The sequence below is a fragment of the Ailuropoda melanoleuca genome, chromosome 1 (assembly GCF_002007445.2).
Source record: "Ailuropoda melanoleuca isolate Jingjing chromosome 1, ASM200744v2, whole genome shotgun sequence".
NCBI classification, from domain to species: Eukaryota; Metazoa; Chordata; class Mammalia; order Carnivora; family Ursidae; genus Ailuropoda; species Ailuropoda melanoleuca.
This window is the reverse complement of record NC_048218.1, coordinates 68,431,246-68,458,783: the sequence shown is the minus strand read 5'-3', so window position 1 is coordinate 68,458,783 and position 27,538 is coordinate 68,431,246. Positions and strand designations below refer to the sequence as shown.

The 27,538-nt window shown below is 46.0% G+C and overlaps 1 protein-coding gene across 1 annotated transcript; it reads right to left on the bottom strand.

The window, feature by feature from the left end:
• Positions 1 to 26,632, bottom strand: NRROS (negative regulator of reactive oxygen species). Its single transcript, XM_034660142.1, is given in 4 exon segments — positions 1 to 1,949; positions 1,951 to 2,193; positions 5,540 to 5,660; positions 26,471 to 26,632. Coding segments are annotated over 3 exon segments (2,079 nt in total). The 5' UTR covers positions 5,648 to 5,660; positions 26,471 to 26,632; the 3' UTR covers positions 1 to 221.
• Between the last annotated feature and the right edge of the window lie 906 nt (positions 26,633 to 27,538).

The following is a 27,538-nucleotide window of genomic DNA, read 5'->3' as shown; positions in this document are numbered from 1 at the left end:
TTTGATTTAAAAAATATTTAAGAGACGTGTTTATTGTCACAGAACATCACGTAATAAATATTTTACTGGGATGATGAGGATGGATCACAATGATGGAGGAAGAGCTTGGGGACAACTGGGGAGGGAAACATTTTAAACTTTAACTTAAACCTCCAGTCACCAGCTGGGTCCTCCGCAGCCGATCTGGAGGTCTGGCAGGGAAAGCGCTCTCCCATGCCCCGTCAGTATATGGAAGACCAGTGGCAGCGGCTCTTGATGACCTGAAGCAGAGGCTTCCTGAAAGTGAGGAAGATGACGGTGCAGGCCACCAGCAGGGTGAGGCAGCTGGGAAGAATGAGCACGAGGTACAGCAGGCCCATGTCCACCCGCTCCCACTTGCAGTCCTGAGGCACGCCCCCGGGCAGCTCCGTCAGGCGAATGACCTTGGAGGAGAGGTTGCAGGTGACCATGGCCAAGTCCGCGATGGTGTGCAGGCGCTGCAGGGACCCCCAGCCCTCCACCCCACAGCAGTCATAAGGGTTCTGACTGAGGTAGATGGTCCGCAGACTTCTGGCGAGCCGCTCGGACACAGCCCTCTGGGGCAGGGCTGTGAGGGAGTTTCTGCGGAGATCCAGGGTCCGCAGGGCCGGGCTGCCGCCGACCCGTGGGAAACTCGTCAGAGAGTTCCCTGACAGATCGAGCACTCGCAGACTCCCAAACCCAGAGAAGTCCAGCTCCGCGAAGCCGGAACTGAGGCCCACGTTCCTGAGAGACAGCACCTGTAAGGTGCGGGCCGTACCCCGGAGAGGGGCGACGGTCCCGTTCAGAACCCCCCAGTTGCCGGACAGGTCTAAGTGGGTAAGGGCGGTCCCCTGGAACGAGCAGTCGTGTAAGGCCCCCAGGCCGCAGCCCTCCAGGGACAGGCTCCTCAGCGAGGCCACGTTCCGGAAATCCACACAGCTCGGGGGGCCCAGGCGGTCCAAGCCAGCCAGCTGGGGGCAGAGGGAGATGGGATTGTGGCTCATGTCAACTGTAGTGATGTTCCTGGCATCAGCGAAGAGGCCGGCGGGGACGCCCAGGAGCTGGTTGGAGCTCAGGTTGAACGAGCGGAGGCTCCGGAGGCAGCCCGGGAGGCCCGGGGCCACGCGCAGCTCGGACAGCTGGTTCTGGCTCAGGTCCAGCTCCGTGAGCGCCCCCGGGGGCTCGTGCTCTCGGAGGTGAAGCGTCACCAGGCAATTCCGGTTGAGGTTCAGGTGGGAGAGGGAGGGCATTTTCTTCAGGAAGCCTTCGGGCAGGTACTGGAACTGGTTCTGGCTCATATCCAGGAAGCGCAGGTCCGCCAGGTCGCTGGAGGCAAATTCCTCCCAGAGGCTGACGGTGGTGACGTTGGTCACGTTGCCGTCCACAAGGAGGAACTGCACCTCCATCTCCCGCAGCGAGGAGGCGTTGTACAGGTCCCGGTAGAAGCCCATGTTGTTGTCCCGCAGCAGGAGCGTGCGCAGCTTGCCGCACTGGGGCAGGAGCGGGAAAAACAGCAGCTGATTGTGGGACAGGTCCAGCGTCTCCAGCTCGAAGGCCGCCTCTCCCCCGGCCGCCAGGAACCACTCCAGCGCGTTGTAGCTGACGTTGAGGAAGCGCAGCTGGGTGAGGCTGAAGTCCACGATGCAAGGGAGGTTATTATAGGCCAGGTTGAGGTGTCTCAGCTCCGTCAAGCCATCGAAAGCGCCACCCTCAATCTCAAAGATGTAGTTCCTCTGCAGATCCAGCTCCCGCAGGCGCCCCAGGCCCTCGAAGACCGAGTCGTCGAGCCTCATGATGGTATTCCTCGCCAGCGACAAAGACTCCAGCGAAGACAGGTTCCAGAGCAGGAGGGCCGCCATGTCTTCGGTCAGGGAGTTGCCCGCCAGGTCCAGCCGCCGCAGGGCCCGCAGGCCGCGGAAGGCGGCCGCCGTCTCCCTGTAGCGCTCGGACCAGGGCGTTGTCGGGCAGCGCCAGGCTGCGCAGCCCGGCCTGGCCTCGGAAGGCGCCGCGGCCGACGCGCTGCAGCCGGCAGCCGCGCAGGCTGAGGCTCTCCAGGAGAGGGTAGTGCTGGAGGGAGTGGTTCCACAGGGTGCTCAGCGGGTTGGCGTCCAGGAGGAGCGTCCGGGAGTGGGGCGGGAGGTCGCCGGGCACTGACTCCAGGTTCTGCCCCCGGCAGTCGGCTACTCCATCAACCTAGGTCCAAAAACACACCGGTCAGCGGGGTGGAGGCTTCCGGGGCAGAAGTTTATGCACAGAAACCTGGCCCGTTCACTGGGCTATTCCTGCAACTGCTGCGAGTGGCTCTAGAGATCACACTTCAAAAAAAAAAAAAAAAAAAAAAAAAANAAAAAAAAAAAAGCGTAGGAAAATGTAGAACAAACGGGAACTTTTCTTTATTCTTTACCTTCAGGGTGAAAGAGTCTGCTAGGAGCTGAGTCCCAGGCCCCAGTTACAACACACCGAATGTCAGAGAAGATCTGAGCTCCTGTCCTTTGGCTTCTGAGCAGTGACAGCCGTGCTCACAGTGTGGTTTCAACTGTGCGAGGGATTAAGGACCAAGGCTGTACCCGGGTTTAAATCCTACCTCTGCCATTTATTTCCTATGTGACCATGGGCAAATTACTTAGCCTAAGTCTGTTCTTTCCTCTGAAACTTGGAGATGGAGAAAGAGTGCCTACCTCAGAGGCCTGCAGTGGGATTAGACGGGAGGCCGCACAGAGCCTGATGCAGTGAACACCATTCACACAAACGGCCACTGTCGTATCCTTATCGCTGTTACCGTAACACGGGTGCGTCTAATAGAGTCAACGCCAGAAACTCGAGATGCTGTGGCTTCTTCGTCTCACCCCACGGAATTTTGCCTGGGATGCCCCTCTACATCCTCTACAAGGACTGATCAATATTACAGCTTAAAAGGACTTTAGAGCTCATCACCACCCTGAATGGTACAGAGAAGTGGGGTCTGGAGAGAAGAGAAGAGCCAACAGCATTGCAGGCACAGGAGCCCAGAGCTCCTAATGCCCAATTCAGGGCCCTTCCACCACGACTGTGCAGCATAAGGAGGCAGGACGGATGGGCTGACCCTGTCCTATGCAGAAATCACACAAGCCTCAGGATGCTTTAGTGCGGCCCAGTGTCTTACGAGATTGGAAAAAACAGTCCGTCAGCAGAGGTCAGGTGTCCAGGAAAAAGAGTTTTAAGGGATAAGATAGAAGAATAATGGCCTTTGTTTTCAAGGATTGGTCAATAGGACAAGGCCAGGGATTGCAGGGAAAAAAAAAACATTTTTTTTTTAACGAGACCACACTCTGCAAACTGTCCAGTGATCTACTTTAACCACCTCAATAATATGTGCAGNGTAGGACAAGGCCAGGGATTGCAGGGGAAAAAAAAACATTTTTTTTTAACGAGACCACACTCTGCAAACTGTCCAGTGATCTACTTTAACCACCTCAATAATATGTGCAGACATATTGCTGTGGCAGGAAAAATAAATTTGACCACATTCTGTTAAACAACTCTATACTAGTTCATTGCGTGAATAGCACAGTGTTAAAGAGCAAGAGGTCTAGCGTCAGTCCATTTGGGTTCTGCTTTTCAACAAATGGGTGACTTTGGGCTGTTACCTAACCAGTTGGGACCTTCATTATTCCACCAATAAAATGGAAATTATACTTACAATTTTCTCATAGGGGCTTTTTTTTTTCCTTGAGGATTCAATGTAACTGTTCATGTAAAATAATACAGAACCTAGCACGTAAGTGCTTGATAAATGTTAGCTATGATGATTAGCATGATCTGATTAATTAATCTATTGTTGAGCCTTGGAGTTGTTTCTAATTTCCAGAGAAACATCAGAATGAATTTGTCAAGTTCCTTTCACACTTCCCCTCCCCTCAAAAGTCTCTGGAATTTTTATTGGGATTGCATTCCAATTATGGGTTAATTGGGAGAGGATAACTGACATCTTCACAGAACTCAATCTCCCCATGCAGAAATAATGTATTTCTTTATTTGAGTAAATGTTGGTCTCCCCCTCACAGAGACTCTGTGGAGAGTGTTGTGGTTAGGGGCTTTCTTCAAGTGGTGGGACCTGTTTCAGCACCACTGCTGCAGCTCTGGGGTCCCACCTCTGCAATTCCCCGCAGCCCCACTGAAGGGCTGCAAAAGGACCACGTGGCTGTCAGAGCCCAAGAAAACCTCACCAAGTCCACTTTATGATAACACATGGCTTAGGCAAGGAGGGGCACTGGAGATAGCGGGACTCGCAAACTCTCCCTCTTTAAAGAGTCACAGGGAATCCACTCTTTAAGCCCCATGGCAGCCCACCCCTGCCCCTGCCCACCAGGCTGGAGAGGGTCACGCAGGGGGTCTAGCCTGAACCCTGAAAGGCTACCAAAGGACTCACACTTTATTCCCTCTTTGTTCTATGCCTGATTCCCTCCTGAATTAGCAATTGTGAAGTTAATCTTCGATTGCTTCTGTAAGGGACTAGTGGAAGTCTGAAGTTGTAGCAGAGAATAACAACAGTAAAACTAGATAAAACACGTAGCTCTTACTACATACAAGGCACTGTTCTGAGAGCTTTATATACACTAACGCATTTAATCATCACAAAATGCAGTGTTATGGTATTTCTGGCTGGTACCACTATTCCGTATCTTACATAGGAGGAAACTGAGACACAAAGTGCCCCCCCCCACCAATGTCACCAGCCAGTAAGCTGGGGTTTAAACCTGTTCTGGCTCATACCCCCCCACTCCATACTGCAGTATATTACAGCATAGTGGTTAGAGGTTACTAGGAGTGGTTGAGAACCATGACCAGCTGGGTTTTTGAGATTTATCAGCATTGAATGTAGGTATTACCCCAACATTCAATTTTTCTTCCCAGTGCCTGGTATATATTAGGACTCAAGGAATGTGTATTAAATGTATGTTTCCCAAGCAGACTTTTGCTACCACAGACTTACAGGCAAGGGAGAAACTTTCCAGAAATGTGCTCAGTTGTTATGAGCCAAGTCTGGTATCACATATAGGCCGAAAGCCCTGGAGAGGGTAAACTGTAAAAACTCAGCTATCCACTCCCTGGATCTTCTTGAGCCTGAACGTGACCAAGGACGCTGCCATGCTGCACAGCTGTTCGAGCATTTGCTGCTGGCTCATACACAAGCTCTGAGTCAGGGCTTCTCCAGCTTTACGCCGCCCTGCTCAGGGATTCTGATACCGTGAGTGGAGCTCGATCATCCAGATTCGTAAGCAGGTGTTCTTGTTCCGGGTGACTGACCTCGCTCTCTGGGGCCTCCTGTCTTCAACAGGTATGAAAAAGATGGGGTAGGGACTGCCTGGCCTTCCCCAGGTGCCATCCTAACCTTTGGTTAAGCAGCAGCTTGCACACAGCAGCGTGCGGGCAGCTGCACAGTGATTCCGACTCCCTCATTCCCTGCCCTCTTGGCTGGACAATCCACCAGTTTTGCAAATGGACTGATCCTTGTCAGGACAGAGGCGACCAACAGCCCAGAGTTCCCGGGAAAACTCACCAACTCGCAGCCCCCTTGGGAAGCTGCTGTAGCCATTCCACTTCGATTTCTCCATTCCAGTGTCAAGAAGTGAAAACCCAGGCAAAGCCAGAGGGGCAGTAACTCCATCTCAAGTGCAGCACTGTGGACAGAGGGCAAGGAAAAAGCGGATAAGAGAAGGACTTCCCCGAGGGCTGCTTTGTACTCTTGGTAGAAGGAGCCGGTTCCCAGCTATGTCTGGTCTTGGAGGCCTACAGCTGTAAGGAGGTGGAAACCCACAGATTCTTCAAATACCTCAGGTAGCCAACACTTTTAACCTTTCACTGCAACTGTAGACAAGATCTTATTTTTGTTTTGCCTCTCCCGTTTGATGGACAGGTGGCTGAACACTGAAACTTGTAAAAGCCCATCAACAGAAGAGAGAGGCAAGGAACTTGAGGAACCAGGTCTCAGGTCACCTGGAGTTTGCCATGTTTTGTAGGTCTGTCGAAGTTTTCCTCCCAAAGCTCAAACCTGCCTGATGCATTGCCTGAGCTCCATAAATATTTTCTGAACAAATGAATGAATGAAAGAATGGTGAACTGGGATTGAAATATTAATTGTAGCTTCTGGTCCCATAGAGTTACTAATTATTGTGTTGACATGAGGCTTTTAGGAGGGTAGATCTCATTGGTTAACTCTTTTGAATATAGCCCTTTGAAAAAAAAGGACTTTGATATTTTGCCTGGATAAGAGAACAAACTGAGGGGCAAATGAAAAGTCATCTCCAGATATAATAAGGATTATTGATGAAGGGTGGTCGCCAGCCCTCTTACCTGGCCAGTGAACACAGAACAGGAACTATCAGAAGGCTTAAAACTATACATATACCAACAGAATTTTAGAACTAAGAGAAACCATAATGGAAATCTGGTATATTCTCTGCCATCACAGTTTTACAGGAGAACATTCAAAGGTCCAGAGATAATAAGGGCTTATGCAAGACTCCAGATCAACTTAGGAGCAGGGCTGAGAGCAACCCCAAGCTCCCCTCCCTAAGCTCCAGGATGAGTAATCAGCATAATTTCTCTTCCTGAAGGTGCTGTTGAATTGACTGGCCTCCTGTTGGGAGGGCGGGTGGCCCAGTGGCATTCGCCTCTCGGCTCTGTGTTCCTCACAATCAGAGGCAAGTGCCTGGTCCCAGCATTTCACCTGCTCCATCCTCTCCCTGACATCCCCCTGCCCCGAGAGGGACCACGGGGTCTGTTCCCTAGTCTTCTCCTAAGCTAGCAGTGCCAGCACTGATATGAACCTCCTCACCTATTCCAGGGGACCAAGGACCTTTCTGCCTCACACATCCAGGCCATCTTGGGCCCCTTCCTCTTCTCTTTCTTTGAATGAGTTCACACATCTCTGAGGTTAACTTTAACTTCCCAGTCAGATCTGAATACTCACCAGTGAAAACAGACTAGCAGAAAAGCAAAGTGAAACCAGGTACATCAACTTTAGCCTTCACTTCAGGTCAGGTCAGCTCTCCTCACCACAGAGGGAACCTCTAACTCAGAATTCATCAGTCTTTGCTGGACACTGGGAATCCCCCTCCTAGCCCTCCTTCCGCTTCTGCGCCTGTGCAGGAACTATGACCTCACGGCATGTACAGGGGCACAGATGGCAAAAGCAGAGTCATATGGGCTCTGGATGCTCAGCGCGTCCGCACACACGCACACACACACGCGCACACAGACAGGAAACAACCTTGGGTCACTGCCCACCTTGAGATGAGGTTGCCAGACTTAGCAAATTACAGGATGCCATTTGAATATAAGATAAACAACAAATAACTTTTCAGTGCAGCTATGTCCCATGCAATATTTGCATCATACTTATACTAAAGAATTCATTGTTGATCTGATATTCAAGTTTCACTGGACATCCTATATTGTATTGAAGACAGACAGGGAAATGGGAACCATGGGGGAAATGGGAACCATGGACTTGCCCCCTCTCTTCCTCCCTCACCCCCTCTGTCAGGTGTGGGAGGTACATGCTCCTGTGACAATGACCCTTCCAGAACAGCCATTTCAATATATACCAAAATGCCAAATCTAGATGTGTACAGGGCAAGATTACAAATTTTTTCAGGAAGAATGTAACTCTTTAGACTGAAATGCTAGAAAGGCCTGATGTCATCCCCAGAGTATTATTTTAATTTCTGGGTCAAGGAGAAAACTTTTGCAAATTTAAAATATATTTTCTCCTTCCTCCTAAACTCAGCCAACCAGGAAAGAAAGATTATTGCTGTTCCTTCTGGGTGACTCCTCTCATGAGGCAGCATGGGAAAATTATGGGATTTAGAACCAGACAGACCAGGGTTTGAATTCTGGCTCCAGTATCTGTTCTTTGTCCTTGAGCCATTCATATAAAGTCTCTAAGACTCAGATAATCCTTCTATAAAATGGGGATAATAATAACTATTCAGAGTTTTTATGAGATCAAGCAGTATATGTGAAAGTGCTTCATTAACTTTGAGGGTACTTAATAACATAATTATTATTTATGAGTCTCAAACATCATTGAGCTGGTTGAGTGGTTGTTATGTATAATCTCCAAGGTAATTCAGCAGTTACACAAAGAAGGGAAAAGAATGAAAAATTTGGATGGAAGAATAAATATATCATCATACCAACTGAATGTGTGAAAGTATACAGGAAGGTTGCATTAAAAATTCTATGTTAATAAATTCCAGAACAAGGATTAATCCCATTAACGGATGACTATGCTGGTTGAGAGCTGGTTGTCCTCAAACAGATGTCTTACCCTGCTCTGTACCACAGGTAGCTGACTTCTGAAGGCTGTTTCCCAAGCTTTGGGTGTCAGCGGGCCTCCAGCTGGTTCGGTCAATGGGAGGCACTAGGAGAGGTTAGCAGAAGGAGGAGTGAATCCAGGGTATTCCTTTCCCTCTCTCTCTGCCTTGGACAGAGAAGTCCTTGAACTTTTACTGGCGACTCCGAGACCCTAGTAACATCCTCCTGCCTCTATCCTTCCCCTACCTAGGGAAGATCACAGTCTCCTGAAATTGCTAACTTGTGGATTGACGGTCTCCTTGCCGGTTACCTTCTTAGCCTCTTCCATCACGTGTAGCCAATTTCCTTCATTAAATTTCCTCTTTAAAAAAATAATCTCAGTGTTTCTGTTTCCTGGTTGGACCCTGACAGGTACAATGATGTAAGTGAGAATGGCTTTGGATCAGCCCTAAACAAAAAGATACATAATGACCCCGAGAAGAATAAAAGGCTTTCAAAATAATAACCATTCAGGTTGAGGAACACTATTCCGGGAGTGTCTAGAAGGATTCCTCAGAGCCATGGCATTGCAAAGAGTACAAGATGAGTTTGGATGCCAAATCTCACCGGAAATCCCATGAACCCTCTACTGTTCATACAGCTGCTTCCCCTCCACCCATAATCAACCTCAGCTGGGTGAGGACCACTCCACAGAGTCTCTGGCTGTAAGAGGGCAGCTAAGCTTGTGGCAAATAATAACTGTCCCACTTCACTTCAATGTCTCTGACATCTTCTGGAAAATACATCCATTTATTTTTTTTTTAAAGATTTTATTTATTTATTTGACAGAGATAGAGACAGCCAGTGAGAGAGGGAACACAAGCAGGGGGAGTGGAAGAGGAAGAAGCAGGCTCATAGCGGAGGAGCCTGATGTGGGGCTCGATCCCATAACACTGGGATCACGCCCTGAGCCGAAGGCAGACGCTTAACCGCTCTGCCACCCAGGCGCCCCAATACATCCATTTATAAAGCCAAATCATCTTAACTACATTTTTGGTACAGAAAGAAAAGCAAAAGGAAAGTCATTGTAATGGACGGCACACATGGCAGTATGACATTAATAATTTAAATGAGGTAACCTAGAACCTCCCCTCACTATAATTAAAAGGGCCTGGATCCATGGTTCCCATTTCATGGACTGTGAAGCACTTGCGGGAACCACAGAGGAACTGTAGCCACAAGGAACTGCGAATCAACCCAAGTAGGCTTTGAATAAGTATCACGTCTCCTCCTGGTCTGGGTGACCACTGGGAAAGTCCCCTATATAAAAGCCGAGGTCCTGACACGAGAAGCAGATGGCATTAAGAGACTCCACTTGTCTGTTCTTCTTAAACCAGATAACAAAATTGAAGAGTTCCTTGTAAGTGTGGAGGCAAAAAATGGTAAGTCCTCTTCTCTTTTACACAGAGTCTACAGTTCTATATTCTTTTATTCAGTTAACAGTTTCTATAAGGTCTCTCTCTATTTTATCCAGTCATGGTTTTCATGATCATGGCTAACACCAGAGACTGTGAGCTTCTGATTAATGCAAAGCTTTGAAAGACAAGGCTCTAATGACCCAGGTGCTAACAGGACATAAGAACTGTACCAGGTCTGTACCAAAGCTCACCTGGAAATACGAAGACTCTAAATCCTACCTTCTGTTAGAGTGAAGTCCTCTTAGCATTGCATTTATATTTCTTTTTTACCTTCTAACTATTCTGTTTGTGTTCAGTCATCACAAAATGTCCTTGCTGGTTCTTCTCTAAGAAGTCCTTGAAATATTAGGACCTCCAATGCTTAACAGCATCCCCTGTGCAATCATTAGTCTTGGGACGAAGCTTTCTAATTGGCTATCATGGAAACCTGTGATTCAACCCATATCAATCCCAGGTCTATAACAGTGTACCTTTTTAAAAAACTTATGTATTTATTTTAAGTAATCTCTATACCCAATGTGGGGCTCGAACTTTTGACCCCAAGATCAAGAGTCGCGTGTTCTACCGACAGAGCCAGCCAGGCGCCCCTATACAGTGTTACTTTTTAGGCAGAAATACAATATAGCTTTTTGTCTAGTTTTTCTCTGTTCATACCTAGTTATAATAAATAAGTGGTGAAAACAGATTCATTTCAAAAAACAACACAAATCAAGATTGTATTCTAGAACAAGAGAACACTAACCGTGAGGAAGAAGAATGCATATCAGCTGTAAAAATTCCCTTTTTTTAGAAGGTATGCTTGTTTGCCTTTTCTATTTCCACAAAATAGTACGGAGAAGCTCCTGCTTCATTGAGCCGAGTAAGGTGAAAGAAGACCAAGTGGATGGTCCTGTGGGCTGAACGGGACGGGAGCATTTACTCCTGTTGGACAGGGTGTCCTGATCTGCCAGCAGCAGCTTCGCTGTACGCTGGGGGGGGGGGGCACTTTCCATATCCATCCCCGTGCCCACCTCAGTTCTGGGCTCAGGACCGCTTGAATGGAAGAAGAAGGCAACATGCAGGCCAAGGACTGGCTTCAGTGAGGGGACATGTGGGTGTTGCTTGCTTTTGCAACGGACAGGGAAGAGAGGGTTAGTGAAATCTTTTGACTGGTCTCTGCTTCTGGAAGTCCTGACATTTCCACGTCCCTGTCGTCACAAAAATCAAAATTGTTCAGGCGTGCAGCAGCATCCCTAGTTTTGTTAGATCGTCTAATGCTTAAACATACATGCACACCACTTATTTTCCCCAAATGCACGTACATTTTCCTGTATCGATAAAATAAAACTTTTCTTTTTTAAGGGCGATTAATTCCAAATAGTTTTCTGTCATGATAATGTCTTAATCAGCGGGTAGTAAAACACAACCACACATAAAAAAGGCCAATTTACAGGTATTTTTGTCCATAAAAAGATCTCCTCCTACTAAAAGTTTGGGAATATTAAGGAATAACTCTGACTTGAGTTTTGGTTTTGCTGTGTGGGAAGGTTTTGATTCATTTTCAGGAAAGGATGCTGGATTTCCAATATCCAGGGGCACCCTGAATATCACTTCACTCCCACACTCGCACCTCCCTGCCCCCTTCACCGCTACTACAGAGCAGGGGCCTCACCGTCTTTGCTAAAGGCGCCTCAGTAAGTGTTGAGAGTGTTATACATACATTAGCATGTAATGGAGAACTTTCTCCTCAAAATAATCAAGAGAAGCTGAAAAAGCTTTAAACAAAGGGGTCTTTGGAGAAAGATGGTAACTCAGAGGTACTTGTGTCAGAAACAAATATTCATAGGGACACCTGGGTGGCTCAGTTGGTCAAACATCTGCCTTCGGCTCAGGTCATGATACCAGGGTCCTGGGATCGAGTCCCAGCATTGGAGCATTGGTCTCCCTTCTCAGCGGGGAGCCTGCTTCTCCCTCTGCCTGCTGCTCCCCCTTCTTGTGCTCTCTCTCTCTCCCCCTCTCTCTGATAAATAAATAAATATATATATAAAAACAAACAAATATGTACACACTGGTCTGAGGGGAAGAAATCTCTAGAAGCAGAGAATGCACAAGTGCAGGGTGTGAATGTGTGAGGCTGACACCTGTGAACATGAAAGGCACAGGTGCTAGCTAGAGGTCCCCACAGAAAGGGATCTGCCTTTCTGTTTTTTAAAAAAAAAATTTTATTATGTTATGTTAGTCACCATACAGTACATCATTAGTTTTTGATGTAGCGTTGCATGATTCATTGTTTGCATATAACACCCAGTGCTCCATGCAATATGTGCCCTCCTTAATACCCAGCACCAGGCTAGCCCATCCCTCTACCTCCCTCCCCTCTGACACCCTCAGTTTGCTTCCCCAAAGCCATAGTCTCTCATGGTTCCTTTGTTTAAAAATAAAAGAGCAAATCCCACCTGGGATCCTGGGAGAAAGNTCCTCCCCTCTGACACCCTCAGTTTGCTTCCCCGAAGCCATAGTCTCTCATGGTTCCTTTGTTTAAAAATAAAAGAGCAAATCCCACCTGGGATCCTGGGAGAAAGGGAAGGGCAGCTGGTCACACACCACGGAGAACAGATAATAAAGAAGAGAAACCCCAGTCTGTGACCACTTCAAATAATTCCTACTACCAAGAAGTATTTGAAAGCCTCGGGAACAGCTTTGGTCTCTTTGATCCGTAGCAAAAAATTAGAGTGACTTCAGCCCTCACCAAATGTTCAAACTTAGCATCTCCCATAGTGAGACCACCTGACACTCTGAGCTCCCAGGTGGGGTGCCTTGGGAAACACAGAGCCCCATCTCTGCAGTACCCTTGCCAAGAATGTTTGCCCTGGACGCAGTCGTGAGGAAACAATCAGACGGATCCAGGCTGTACATTGTCCTACGAGACAACTGGCTTGGGCTCTTCAAATAAGTCAAAGTCTTGAAACACAAAGAAAGGCAGTGGAGGGGAAAAGAGGGAGGTCTAATGACAAGTGAAGAAGGAGTGTAATAACCAAGTGTAATGCATGCACCTCAAGTGGATTTGGGATTTTTAAAAATCTTTAAGAGAAAAATTTGAGACAACTGGGGTACATTTACATGTATACCGAATCATGTATTTTCAGATAGTATTATGTACAAATGATATTATCAGATTATTGCTAATTTTCTTAGGTATGAAAATGATTTTTTGACTATGTAGGAAAGTGCCTTTGTTCTTGGGAAATGCATGCTGAAGTACTTCGGGGTTAAGTTTCACAATGTCTACAATTTATGTAACCTACTTTCACATGGCCTGAGAGAGAGAGAGAATTAAAGCAAAATATTGCCAAAAGATACATTTGGCATGATACTTTCTTTTAACTTTTCTGTAAACTAGAAAGTTTTCAAAATAAAAATAAACAGGGAACATGAGATAAATGTTGGAGTTCCTAAAAGAAGAGGGGTAATCATGGTAATCTGTTGTCCCAGTATTTCTTAGAACATAATATTTTTCAAATATTCTCCTCAGAAGGGTGCTCAGTAAACATTTGTTAAAAATGCATATACACATAAACCTTAATTAAAGATATCCTGAAGATTCTAGCATTTGACATTTAAACTAGAGTTTTCAGACAGCTTCTCTCCTATCTGGAAGGAGCACCAGAGTGTTAGATTATGTGCTCTGACTTGACGTACTAATATAACTTCCACTGTCCAGGTCAGTCGATAGCTCTGTCTGCTACACCTGCAGTCCCTCTGAGGGCAGCCCTCAGAAAAACACATGACCTCCCCATCACTTCCACCTCTACCTCTGCCTCCAGCAAGCTCATAGAATCTTGGGGGAGCACCTGACCAGAGGAGGTCAATCCTTACATGCAGCGAGCACCCACTGAGTGATCCTGATGCAGAGACAAGGGAGAGAATTAGGTTAATTTTTTTTAAGTAGGCTCCACGCCCAGTGTGGAGCCCACTGCAGGGCTTGAAATCATGACCCTGAGATCAAGACCTGAGCTGAGATCAAGAGTTGGGCGCTTAACTGACTGAGCCACTCAAGTGCCCCGAATTAGGTAATGAGCAGTGGAAATTGGAGCTAAGAGGCATAGAGAGAAGGTACAATTGAATGTTTGAGGGATCTTGCTGTGAGAAAGCAGAAGCTATGAGTTAGATGTCATAGACATCTGGTCAACAGTCAACAGAGGGCAGAGATCAGAGAAGGTGGAATAGGAAGAATGACAAGAGGGTGGGCCCTGCAGGCTGGGTGGCAAATGTCCTCTGAGGCTGCCTTTGGGGTTCCTGATGGTTCGCTGCAGGGTCAGGTCCATTTCCAAGCTCCATGTTTGCTCATGATAGCATCCCCACCCCCCAACCCCCAAGCGCTGGCCCAGCTGTTGCATCTTGCCAAAGAAAAGGAGCTAACTAAAATAAGATTTGCTCTTTAATAAGCTTAAACACAAAGGACAAAATTGGGCAACAAAGTGTATGCAAGTTTTATGATGCCACCTGAAAATTAGAGAAAGTGACTGAAATCTGAATCTAGCAATGTATTTTTCGAAGTGCATCCTATAGGGATGGGAAAACTAAAGAGCAAAAAATTTTTGGGAAACAAGATATTAATCTAGTCTTAAAGTATCTCCCTACAGATTACTTATTAATTTTGCAAAGGTGAAAATAGCAGTTTTATGGTGGAGAACCTGGCAGACACCTCCTTAACCAAATGGTCGTTACTGCAGGGCCTTACTGGGGTACTCGGCAAAATCTGAATATAAACCATGGATGAAATAACAGTATTATATAGAGGTGCCTGGGTGGCTTAGTCAGTTAAGTGTCTGACTCTTGATCTCAACTCAGGTCTTGATCTCAGGGGTCATGAGTTCGAGGTCCACATTGGGCTCCAAATCTGGTGTGGAGCCTACTTAAAAATGACAACAACAAAAAACAGTATTATATTAATGTTAAATGTCCAGATTTTGATCATTGTACTACATTTATGTAAGAGGCTAAACTTGTTCTTAGAAAATATACACTGAATTATTTCGAGGTAAAGGGGCATATCTGCAACATTATTCTCAAATCATTCACAAAAAAAATACACGTGTGTGTGTGTGTGTGTGTGTGTGTATGTATTTTAAGTAGGCTCCACGCCCAATGTGGGGCTTGAACTCATGAGCCTGCGATTAAGGGTCATGTGCCCTACTGACTGAGTCAGCCAGGCACCCCCATATATATTTTTTAAATAAATAAAAAGAGAAAGAGAGAAAACAAACATGACAAAATGTTAACAACTGGTGAATGGAGGTGAAGAATTTATGGGAATTCTTTTAGTTATTTTTGCAATTTTTCTGTAAGTTCAAAATGGTTTCAATATTAAAAGTTACAAAAAATTAACACATAAAAGCACAGTTTTAGGGGTGTCTGGGTGGCTCAGTCAGTTAAGTGTTCAACTCTTGAGATCGAGCCATGCATGGGGCTCTGTGTTGGGTGTGGAGCCTGCTTAAGATTCTCTCTGCCCTGCCCACTACTCCACCCCTGCTGCTCCCTCCCTAAAAAAAATAAAATTAAAATAAAAAAATAAAAAATGTACTGTAAAACTAATTAGATTCTTGTAACAGGAAAATTGACTTATTTTGGGTATTGACAAATCATCATGTTAGATAATTGTAGACATCATCTCTGTTTTATGAGAATCTGCACATAAAACTAACTTGATTTGCAAGATTTTTGCTTGGAGAAATTGTACTGACACCAAGCAAATGGTTTAGCAAGATATATTTATTGCTTAAAATGTAGTCTGGAAAAGGAAAGAAGAAAGGGAGGGAGAGAGGAAAGGGGAAAAAAGAAAAGCAAGAATAACATTTTGGCTCAAACTTTAAATTGAAGATGAGGGGGGCCCAAGTCCTTCTGATCGAGGACCAAAAGATAGATAATGATAGATAGATAAATAGACAGATAAAGAGTCAAGATAAAACTATTCAACTTTTGAATAGTGAGTTTATAACTAGCTATGAAATCTAAGGGTATTCACACACCCAGCTATGAAGTCTAACTAGCTATGAAATCTAAGACAGATTTCTAAAAAGATTTAGAGACTTTGTGCTCTCTTTTCCTACAAATAAGCTACAAGGTACACTTTAAAAATCAAGACATAATTCACATACCATATAATTCACCCTTTTAAAGTGTACAATTCAGTGGTTTTTAGTATACTCACAAAGTTGTGCAGCCATCACCACTGACTAATTCCAGAACATCTGCATCACCCCAAAATGAGGCCCTATACCCATTAGTAGTCACTTCCCCCATCCCTCAGCAACCACGAACCTCCTTTCCATTTCTATGGATTTTCTTATTCTGGACATTTTCTGTATATTGAATCATACAATACGTGGCTTTTTGTGTCTGGCTCCTTTCACTTAGCATAATGCTTTCAAAGTTCATCCATGTGGTAGCATGAATCAGTCAGTATTTCCTTCCTTTTTTATGGCTGCATAATATTCCATTGTATAGCCAAATTTACCACATTTATTTACGAATTCATTAGTCATTTGGATTGTTACCACCTTTCAGCTATTATGAATAATGCATCTATGAACATTCATGTTCAAGTTTTTGTGTGGCCGTATTTTCAATTCTCTTGAGTAGACACCCTGGGAATGAAATTGCTGGGATGTACCATCATTCTGTTTGATTCTGAAGAACTGCCAGACTGTTTTCCAGTTTCTGTACCATTTTACATTCTCACCGGCAGTGTAGGAGGGTTCCAATTTCTCCTCATCCTCATCAACACTGGTTATTTCCTTTCGTTTTTATTCCAACCATCCTAGCAGGTGTGAAGTGCTATCTTTGTGATTTTGATTTGCATTTCCCCAATGGCTAACAATGTTGAGCATTTACATGTGTTTACTGACTTATTTCTACATCTTCTTTAGATAAATGTCCAAAATGCGTACTATTAATTCCAAAGATTTTTTAAATTTTATTTTGGTATTTTATGTGAAGGAAAATAAAGAATAGTTACAAAAGTAAAGAACCAGTTGTAGGGGCGCCTCGGTGGCTCAGTCGGTTAAGCATTTCCCTTCAGCTCAGGTCATGATCTCAGGGTCCTGGGATCGAGCCCCGCATTGGGCTCCCTCCTCAGTGGGGAGTCTGCTTCTCCCGCTCCCTCTGCCGCTCCTCCCTACTTGGCTCTCTCTCTCTCTCTCTCTCAAACAAATAAATTTTAAAAATTTTTAAATAAAAAGAACTTGCATACTGAGGATTGGGGTAACATGGCATTTAGAATTTTGATGTGTGAATTCAGACCTCATAATTTGCTTCTCCAGCTTTCTCTTTTAATAATGAGCTTGTTTGGGGGTTTTTTGGGTTTTTTTGTTTTTTTTTTTTAAGATTTTATTTATTTATTCGACAGAGATAGAGACAGCCAGCGAGAGAGGGAACACAAGCAGGGGGAGTGGGAGAGGAAGAAGCAGGCTCCCAGAGGAAGAGCCTGATGTGGGGCTCAACCCCATAACGCCGGGATCACGCCCTGAGCTGAAGGCAGATGCCTAACCGCTGTGCCACCCAGGCGCCCCAATAATGAGCTTGTTAAAACATAGGCAACACAATGGCTTTTGAGGACCCTTTGCCCCCAGAACTGTCCTATACCCTGAAGATGGGAGAGAAAGTTGGCACTTTTTCTGAAGGACAATTTTACAAAATTTATCAAAGACGTTGAAAATGTGGATTACTTTTGATTCAATAATCCCACTCCCAGGTGTTTATCGGAAGGAATTATAATGTATGTAAAAATATTTTTACAGAGATAATCAGTGCGATATTAGTAATACTATTTTTTAAAAGTGGAAACCATCTACAAGTCCAACAATGAAAGAATTGGCTAAATATGTTATGATACAACCATATGATGGAAATACTGTGCTGCAGTTAAAAATACTTCAGTGGCAATATATTTAGTGACATGGAAAGATGTTCATGATAAAATATTAATAAAGAAAGGAAGATGCAAAATAGAATGTAGAGTATAATCCCAAGTTTGCTAAAGGAATATGCGTTCATCTGCATGTGTATGGAAAATAGTTGAAAAGGTACACATTTGAATCTCAGCAGTGGGGAGAATTGCACCTGATATCTGCTTTTTCCATATCTGTATTTTTGCTTCTTTGTGTTTTCTAATTTTCCAACAATCAATTTCAATTACTATATTAAGACCAGTTTTGGGGCACCTGGGTGGCTCAGTCGGTTACATGTCTGCCTTTGGCTGAGGTCATGATCCCAGGGTCCTGGGATGGAGCCCCATGTCTGCCTCCCTGCTCAGAGGGGAGTCTGCTGCTTCTCTCTTTCTCAAATAAAATTTTTTTTGAAAAAGACAAGTTTTGGGGCACCTGGGTGGCTCAGTCATTAAGCGACTGCCTTTGGCTCAGGGAGTGATCCCGGAGTTCTGGGATCAAGCCCCACATCGGGCTCTTCCGCTGGGAGCCTGCTTCTTCCTCTCCCACTCCCCCTGCTTGTGTTTCCTCTCTCGCTGGCTGTCCCTCTCTCTGTCAAATAAATAAATAAAATCTTTAAAAAATAAATTAAAAAATAAAGACAAGTTTAAAAGAATGGAATTAATCTATTATTAATTAAAATATATGTTATAATCAGAGTCAAATATCACTAAAAGAGAGAATTTCTTATAGGTACTTAGAACTGGAAATTATTGTGAGTGTGCTTAAAATGATCATATTTGGGGGGAGCCTGGGTGGCACAGCGGTTAAGTGTCTGCCTTTGGCTCAGGGCGTGATCCCGGCATTATGGGATCAAGCCCCACATCAGGCTCCTCCACTATGAGCCTGCTTCTTCCTCTCCCTCCCCTGCTTGTGTTCCCTCTCTCGCTGGCTGTCTCTATCTCTGTCGAATAAATAAATAAAATCTTTAAAAAAAATCATATTTGGAGTTAATGGAAGAAAAAATATCATTGACTAATCCCTAAAGTAAGTTGTTTTATAGCCATTATTTTTGTTTTTCAGGGTCCAGAGGATTTAGATTTTGGGGCTGCATGTTCTCAGTCCAGCTTCTGGAAAGGTGGCTGTAGGGGTAAAGGATCAGCCCAGGCTAGGGGGACAGATGGAACAGGTTCAAAGCCTGGCTTGACCTTGAGTACATCATCCAGCTTCTGGGCCTCGATTGCCTCCCCAGGAAAACGGAATCATAATGCCTGTGTTGTAAGGCAAGTTTTCAAAGAAAGTTCAAGAAACAGTCTTTGTCATATTTACAGCATGATGCTTGGCAGGTTATCGACTTGCCTGTGCTCAACCGCACCCAAGGTGGGAGCTCACTGTTTTGTGAGCAGCTGGGTGTGTGAATACTTTCCTATTTGCTTCTAGGACTTGGATCCCACTCTCAGCCTGCACGAGTAAGCGAGCAGTTGTACCATTTGAATTTGTTGGCGTGCTCCTTGGACATGTGGCTATAAGAATTTATCTGAGAAAGGACACATCTGTGGCATGTGACTCTTCTGGCACATGCACGTTCATTCAAATCTAGTAACTGACCATTTCTTTCAGGAGAACTGTAGCACTTCTGAAGGGACCGCCCACCAGTATTTTGGAGGTGAGAACACTCAGGTCAGAGAGATGAGATGATATGGACAAGATGCCACAGGGGACAAGATACCACAGGGAACGCGGTGCCACGGTCTCCAAGCACTGGTTTACAATACAGATGTCTGGTTCCCACCCAGACCCCACCTGAGCAGCCAGACGCCACCTGAGCCTGGGAGACGAAGAGTCTTCATCTGGGAGTGGCTGAGGTTCTGCCCGCACCTGGAGGGAGACTCGAGGCCACACGATTTTCTTCTCTTGGGCTCTTCCTACGACAGCTCCGGGCAGCCAGTGTGTGGAGTGCTGCTTAAACACTATCCTGCCGGACTATGTCTCCTCAGGGCTACAAAGGAGTCAGCTGGCTTCCCTACGTGGTCAGGCTCAGCCCTTTAGAACGAACGGAGGTCAGTTCATGCTGTCCTGTTCCATGGCCACAGATTTTTAAAAATGCAAATGTGCTCCCAGTGGGGCGACAACACCTTGCTCTTACAGGGCTGGTGGTGGGAACGTGTCGTCACCTTTGTTTATGAAAGACCCACATAATCTCTGTGGACAGGCACCTGATTAGCGATGCATTAATTTCAAACCTGTCATTTCCTTTCAATATCACAGGTTTGTTCTCTCTCACACTCCAGTGTGGCCGTGGGTGACAATGAGGCTGTCGGTACTTTGCTGATCTCACAGGGTTGTGTCAAGACTGAATGAGAGAACGTGTGTGAAAAACGTTGTCAATAAAGGAAATGTGTGGACTTCATTAGTAAGACAAGGAAGTGTCAGAATTCAAGGGAAGGCACAGTTCCTCCGTGCAAACAGGGAGCTGGTGTTGAAATAAATAAGACAGAGGAGCAGCAGTACCTTCTCCCATCCATCTGAGCTGCGGAGTGTAGACCCGGGGATGTTCAGAGGAGGAGAGACCACCCAGAGTCTGTGGGAGACCATAGGCAGGAAAGGGGTTATAGGTGAGAACCGAGGCTTATTGCCCAAAGTGGAAATATATTTGCTTCCCAGACTCTCAGGTGCAATTTGCAACAGCTGATGTCTACTGAGGGCTCACCTTGGGATAAGTGCTGTACCAGGTGCCTCACATGTCCCAACTCACAAAATCCTAGCAGGGAAATGTTATCTCCATTTCATACATGGTAAATTGAGGCTCACAAAGGTTTAGGCTATGGAGCCAGAGAATGTCAGAGCTGCAATTGAAACCTAGTCTGAATCCAGCAAAACTCAACCTCAATACCACAAGCCCCAGCCACCCCCAGATATTTGCTATCCATGACTAAATCATGTATTTTCACACACTGGTTCCTCTGTGGGAAAGGCCCTTTTTCTGGTCTTCTCCAGCTGCCAAACTCCTATTCATCCTACAAGACCCAGTGCATGTGCCATCTTCTCATCACATCCTAATAGTTCAGTTGAGCAATGATTCATATAATATATTAACATAGTATAGAAAGTTGTAGCTCTTATGGAAGCTTTTGATTTTTTTATTATTTGATTTTTATGTTCATGAAAAGGAATATGAGCAGTTACCAGGTGTTGTTAGTAATTTAACTTTCCCCCAATATTTTATTATGAACATTTTAAACATACAGCAAAGTCCAAAGAATTTGACATGGATTGCTGGTATACCCACCACCTAGATTCTACTCTTAACATTTGCACTTGCTTTTTTCACACAGCTATCCATCTATCTATCCTGCTATCCATCCTTCAACCCATCTTAGTTTTCGATGCATTTAGAAACAGATTGCAGTCATCAGCATACTTCCCCCTAAACACTTTAGAATGCATATCAAGTGATGTAACTATAAAGTAAGTCACTCCTTGTTCAATCTTCTGGATCAGTTTAATTAATTTAATCTCAATTTAATTGAGATTGCAAAGGGTATTTGGGGAAAGTTTGTCTTGTTAAAAAAAAAATAAGATTTGATAATCACTGCCTCAGTGTCCTCAACCAGAATTGGGAAGAATGCAGCTGACACTGCAGTGTGAACGACTGATACCCTCTTTAATGCACTGCTCTGCAATGGGTATTTAGATAGGTAATGGTGAAAAGTAATAAAGTTTTCACGGTGTAGTTTCAGGATGGCAGGGGAGATCATTTTGTCTTTTTCAAAATCCCTCAAATTGTACTGGCCAGGTGGCTATGTGTTCTAAGGCTATTTTGTGTGTGTGTGTGTGTGTGTGTGTGTGTGTGTGTGTGTTTCTCAAAACCTATTTGAATTCCAGAGGAATGGGAGTAATGTGATTAAAAACAAAAACAAAAACACTCCCCCCCCCAAATAACAATGGTTTTTAGGGAATTCTTGGATAAAGCCAAAACAAGTGGATTATAACTTACTGCTATTGGATAATAATGGCAATAATAGCACTTGAGATTGCAAAGGTTTCGTACAGACCTTTGATCTCACTTAGCACTCTGCAACATTTCTACAGACTAGGCATTATTACCTCCAGTTTTTACTGGGATAAAAAACACATAGAATCTACCATTTTAACCCTTTTTGAGTGTACAACTCAGTAGCATTAAACACATCCACATTGCCATGCCATCTCTCCATTATCATTCTCCAGAACTTTTGCAGCATCCCAAACCGAAACTCTGCCCACTAAAAAGTATCTCTCCGTCCCCCCTGCCCTCAGTTCCTGGTAGCCACTGTTCTTTCTTTCTCTATACATTCCCTCTTCTAGGTACCTCCTGTAAGTGGAATCGTGTCATATATCGGTCCTTCTGTGCCTGGCTTATTTCATTCAGCATAATGTTTCCAAGCTCCCCCCATGTGGTAGCAGGTATCGGAACTTCATTCCTGTTTATGGCTGAATAATGTTCCCTTGTACGTTTGGATCACATTGTATTTGTCCATTCACCCATCAGTGGACACTTTGGTTGTTTTCCACCTTTTGGCCATTGTGAATAATGCTCCTGCGAACATTGGTGTGCAAACATCTAGATTCAAATCTATTATCTCCATTTTACAGATAGGAAATTCAAGGCTCAGAAAGGGCAAAACCAAAACCAGAGCTGCGTTCAGGCCCGGGTAGGTGGTGCTGGATATGCACCTGCCCAGGAAGGGTACATGTTGAGTGAATGTTTGGCTGGGGCACAGGTTTGTATATGTCGGGAAATAGGTATCCCATGAGCCAGGCTCCTCTCTTGGAACTGCCAGGCCCTCACCATGATCCCGCAACCAAGGAGGTAACACCTGACCCAGCAGGGGCCCCAGGACCCTGTCTCTAAAGACAATGTCCATTCCAACAGGACAGTGCCTGTACCATGCAGTATTTGATGTTCTGAATAGCACCCCTGAGTGTTCATGGGGCCCTGGGGCTTTTATGGGAAAGAGATAACCTGTGAATGCCAGGGAGTGTACCTGTGACAAAGATGAGGGCTTTACAGTTCTGCAAAAGGAGCTAGAAAGCCTAGAAAAAATCTGGCATTTAGAAGGAAATAAGAAGCCAGTATTACTAAATATAATGGAAACTTCAGTTTAGGGATTAGAGGAAGGGCTCGAGAACCCAGAACAAGTGAAAGGCCATCAGAAGAATCCCATGAGGAGGTCTCAGGGTGTCTGTCTGGGCAGCGATAGGGAGACCATTAATGTGTCTGAAGCTGAAGGAGGTGACCCAGGGCCAAGCATGGAATGACCTGAGGGGGAGAACCCAGCCTTGGCGTCTGGTGGGACCCCCAAGAAAACATCGGAAAGGCAGGAGAGACCCAAGGGACTACGGCTGGACCAGACGAAGAGTAACAACAGGGAGGACCAGGAGGAGCCAGTAGCCAGCCCGACATCTAAAAAAGAGTGACATGAGGTTACTGGAGAACATGATGTGTACCCCAAGAGGAGTCCCTGCTGGCACGGTGGGTGCTGGGCTGCCTCAGACATGTAGGTCCTGCTTGACAAGAGTCAAGGTGAAGAGAGCTCAAGTGCTAACTTCTGTGGAGAAATCCGCTCCCAATTCTTTTCTTTCCTGGAGGCACAGCAGAGAGTTTCTTGGGACACACAGCTAGCACCTGCCCAACGATGTTTGGGCTGGGGCTGGACGTGGGGTGTCCCTGTGTCCTCCCAGGGCTTCGTGGCCATCACAGGTACTAGGCCTGCTCCTCATGCCCACCTTGGTGCTGAGAACGACAGGGTTCTACTTCCTCCTTTATTCCCTTTGTTCGGTCTGGAATCACTCATGCATTGAAGTGAGAAGACACATGTGGTTTGGTCTCAGCACCTGACTGCATTTGCTCTGGAAATCAGTTGGTTTTTCCTACCCACAATCATTTCTCCTTCTGGTAACAACTCCTCAATTCCCCTTTGAGGAAACCACCCCTTCCTTTTTCTTTCTTTCTTTTTTTGATTTTTGATTTATTTTTTTATTTTTTTAAAGATTTTATTTATTTATTCGACAGAGATAGAGACAGCCAGCGAGAGAGGGAACACAAGCAGGGGGAGTGGGAGAGGAAGAAGCAGGCTCATAGCGGAGGAGCCTGATGTGGGGCTCGATCCCATACGCCGGGATCACGCCCTGAGCCGAAGGCAGATGCTTAACCGCTGTGCCACCCAGGCGCCCCTCTTTTTTTGATTTTTTAAAAAAGATTTATTTATTTATTTGAGAGAGAGACTGTGCAAGCGAGCAAGGGAGGGGGGCAGAGGGGGAGGGAAAGACAGTCCCAAGCAGACTCTGTGAAGGGTGCAGAGCCTGACGCGGGGCTCCATCTCACCACCCTGAGATCATGACCCAAGCCAAAACTAAGAGTTGGACATTTAACTGACTGCACCACTCAGGTGCCCTTATTATTATTTTTAATTGTAAAATACACATATCATAAAATTTACCATCTTAACCACTTGTAAGCGTAAAGCTCAGTAGTGTTAAGTGCATATACATTGTCATGCCACCAACCCCCTTCCTTTCTTAAGAAGTCCATGTTTGTGTGGGTTTGACCTCAATCCCTGGTTCCAAGAAGGGGCCTAAGCACCAGGCTGGGTCCATCAGAGCCCTCTATTTCCCCAACCACAGTGATTGGTTTATAATGCATACATCACAGACGACATGCCCATTAGAGCCAACAAAAGGATTGTTATTAGAACTATTGGGAAAGAGGCTTTCTGTTCCGGCTCCAGATGCCAACCTGATGGGAACTAAGCTTGGAGCTGCAGTTCTTTGAATTCATGGAGGAATGGGACAATCTTTGCCACCAGCTTTAGGACCTGCCTACTAACAGAAAAAAGCAAAGCCGGCGACGTTTGAGCACCTGGACCCAGCCATGTCTGAAGCTATTCCACATAGACTTTTTGGTTATTTAAAACAATAAATCTTTTTTTTTCTTTCTGAAGCCAGGCTGAGTTGGGTTTTTGTCATTTGCAACTAAAAGACCCCTGAACTCATGTTTACAGTTGCTTGTGAAGCTTGATAAGATCCAAGTACCAGTGTCCTTTACCCCTCTCCTTACCTTTGTGAGTGTTCAGAGAACATCACCTAGCCTAGCCCAGAAGCCCCCACACACTGAGCCCATAACATTTGTTCAATGATGTTGAGAAGAATAGTTTGAGGGGTGGGAAATGAGTATAGTAACAAAGTTCTATCAAAGGCAAAAATATCTGTCACTAATATGAAAACGTGTCACTTAGCATCATTGACCATACAGCATGTCCTCAGAAAGATCCTGTTTTTCAGTCATGGTTGAAAGCCTACTGTGCTCTCACTTATGTGGTTATAATGCGGGTGTGAAGATAGTGCGAGGCACATCTAGCTGTCCGTCCAGGAGTCGTTTACACTTCGTGGCATGGGTGCACACGGCAGCCAGAGCGAAGATGATATTTGGGACTGGCATCACTCTTCTGTGATGAAGACAGAAGCCAGGGACAGACAGAGGTCAACGCATTCCTCACCCAGGCCCCAAGCCGAAGCTCCCCTCCCTGTTTGGGAGGTTCCTGCTCTTGGGTGACAGGTGTGAGTAGTATGTGGGATCAGGTTTAAACGGGTTTTCATGAAGTTCCTATGAGGGGACCCACTAGATGAAAGCACCTTCTTTGTGAAACTGACTTTTTTGTTTTGTTTTGTTTTGTTAACCTAAAGGCAAGAATCAAGGTTTTGTTTTGTTCTATTTTGGGTTGTTTTGTTTTTCTTGGCCCATGATTCCCTAAATCACCCCCAGGAACTTTCAGACATACCTGCACAGACCTATGGGTGTGTGAGGAAAATAAGTCTCAGGGCTATGAAACCCTGCAAACGGCCAGCATCCACAGGGGCCATCTGCCGGCACAGCCAGCCGGTGAAGGGGCACACGCGATCTCGCAAGGCTGGCTCTATGTAGTGAATGTGTCTACCCTCCGGACTCCCAGAGGCTGCACTCATCAGCGAAGAACCCTCCAGTGCAGTCCCCTCCGTTCCCCTGGAAGTGCTCCACTCAGGAACAGTCCTATCCAGGGGCTCTGTTCTTAGGATCCTGCTCAGCTTCGTCTAGTCCCAGGCGCGGCTGGACACGTGGCCACCTTCTCTCCGGGGCAGAGAGAGCCAGCAGCCCATTCTGAGGGCGATACGGAGGAGCTGGTCAGTGGTTCCTTACTTAGGTCAGTTACCGAGTGCATGGGGACACTGCTGAACCCTCTATAATCTGGCCCACACAGAGAGGCCACCAAGGCTGGGAAGAGCACTGGACAAGGGGTCAGACACCTGAGGGTTAGTTTCTCTCTCATCTTTACTAGCTGAGAGTCAAAGTAACAGAACCCTGCAGAATTTCCCAAGGACAAACACTGTGGGGAAGGGGCTTTGCCTGTCTTGTTCAAGTTCTATCCCCAACGCCTCCAACACACCCACACCCGTGAAGACAGCCCTAAATATGTGTGGCTGCGAAAGGGTCTCAGTGCCTTCATCTATGAAATGGTGATTCTCAAACCACGTTGTGGGGAAGGAAGGGAGACCCAAGCACTCAGCATACGGAATGTCCACAGAATAGTCTCATTACCGCCAGTCACTCAGCCCAGGGAGGGAGCATTATTGTTCCCATTTCACAGATGAAGAAACTGAGGCTCAGGCAATCTCCCCAGAGAGCCAGGACTCAAACCCTCAAAAGAGGAATCTGAAGCCTCCACGGCTTTCACCCCACCGCACCGCCTCTTTCAGCTCTGAGCGCTCCCAGAGGGAGGCTTTTCCACCTACCCGGAGCTGTGGGCCCCAAACTGAGCACAAGAGCGGTGGCGTTTGGAGGCAGCAAGCCGCAACTTCCCCGTCCGTCCCGGACTGTGGGCCACGGCCACTGACCTCCGATCACCCGGCGGCGCCCGAGCTCGCCCACCCCAGCAGGGCCGCCCCGCAGGAGATACTCACGGCTCCCGCAGGCCCAGGCGGCTCCGCCGGGCACATCCTCTCCCGGGGCTCCGGCCTCCTCGAGAGCAGCCGAGCGCGGGGCTGGGCTGCCTCCTCTCCCTGGGGCATCAGATTATTTTAGCACTTGCGGAAGGAACGGACGGAAACTGAAGTCACATGGAGAGCGAGCGGCTCAGCGACTCAGCACTCGCAGCGAGCAGGCATTTTAGAGGGAACTGCTGCGCGCGGGCGGTGGCAGGGGGATGGGAGGGGGCGGCCGGCGGCCGCAGTGCCGGGGGCTACCTGCAGGTGAGCCAGGAGGCCCGGATTTTTAGGGTCTCCCAGCAGTCCTAACCAAGGCTCCCAGGCTTTCTTGCCTTAGAGACTTTTTTTTTTTTTTTTAAGTTTTAGTTTAATCACCCTGTGTTCGTCACAAGTGCACTGCTTAATCCCCATCGCCTATTTGACCCATTCCCACCCTGGCCTCCCTTCTGGGAGCCATCGTTTGCTCTCCGCAGTTAAGAGTCTGTTTCCTGGTTTGCCTCTCTCTCTCTCTCTCTTTTTCCCTTTGCTCATTTGCTCTGTTTCTTAAATTTCACAAATGAATGAAATCATATGGTGTTTGTCTTTCTCCGACTGACTTGCTTAGCATTATACTCTCTAGCCCAATCCATGTGGTTGTAAATATCAAGATTTCATTCGTTTTTATGGCTGAGTAATATTCCATTGCATACACACACACGCACACACACACATATGTATGTATATATTCACATTGTCTTTATCCATTCAACAATCCATGGACACTTGGGCTGCTTCCATATCTTGGCTAATGCCGCTATAAACACAGGGTTGCATGTATCCCTTTGAATTAGTGGTTTTGTATTCTTTGTAGTGTAGTGTGATTGCTGGATTATAGGG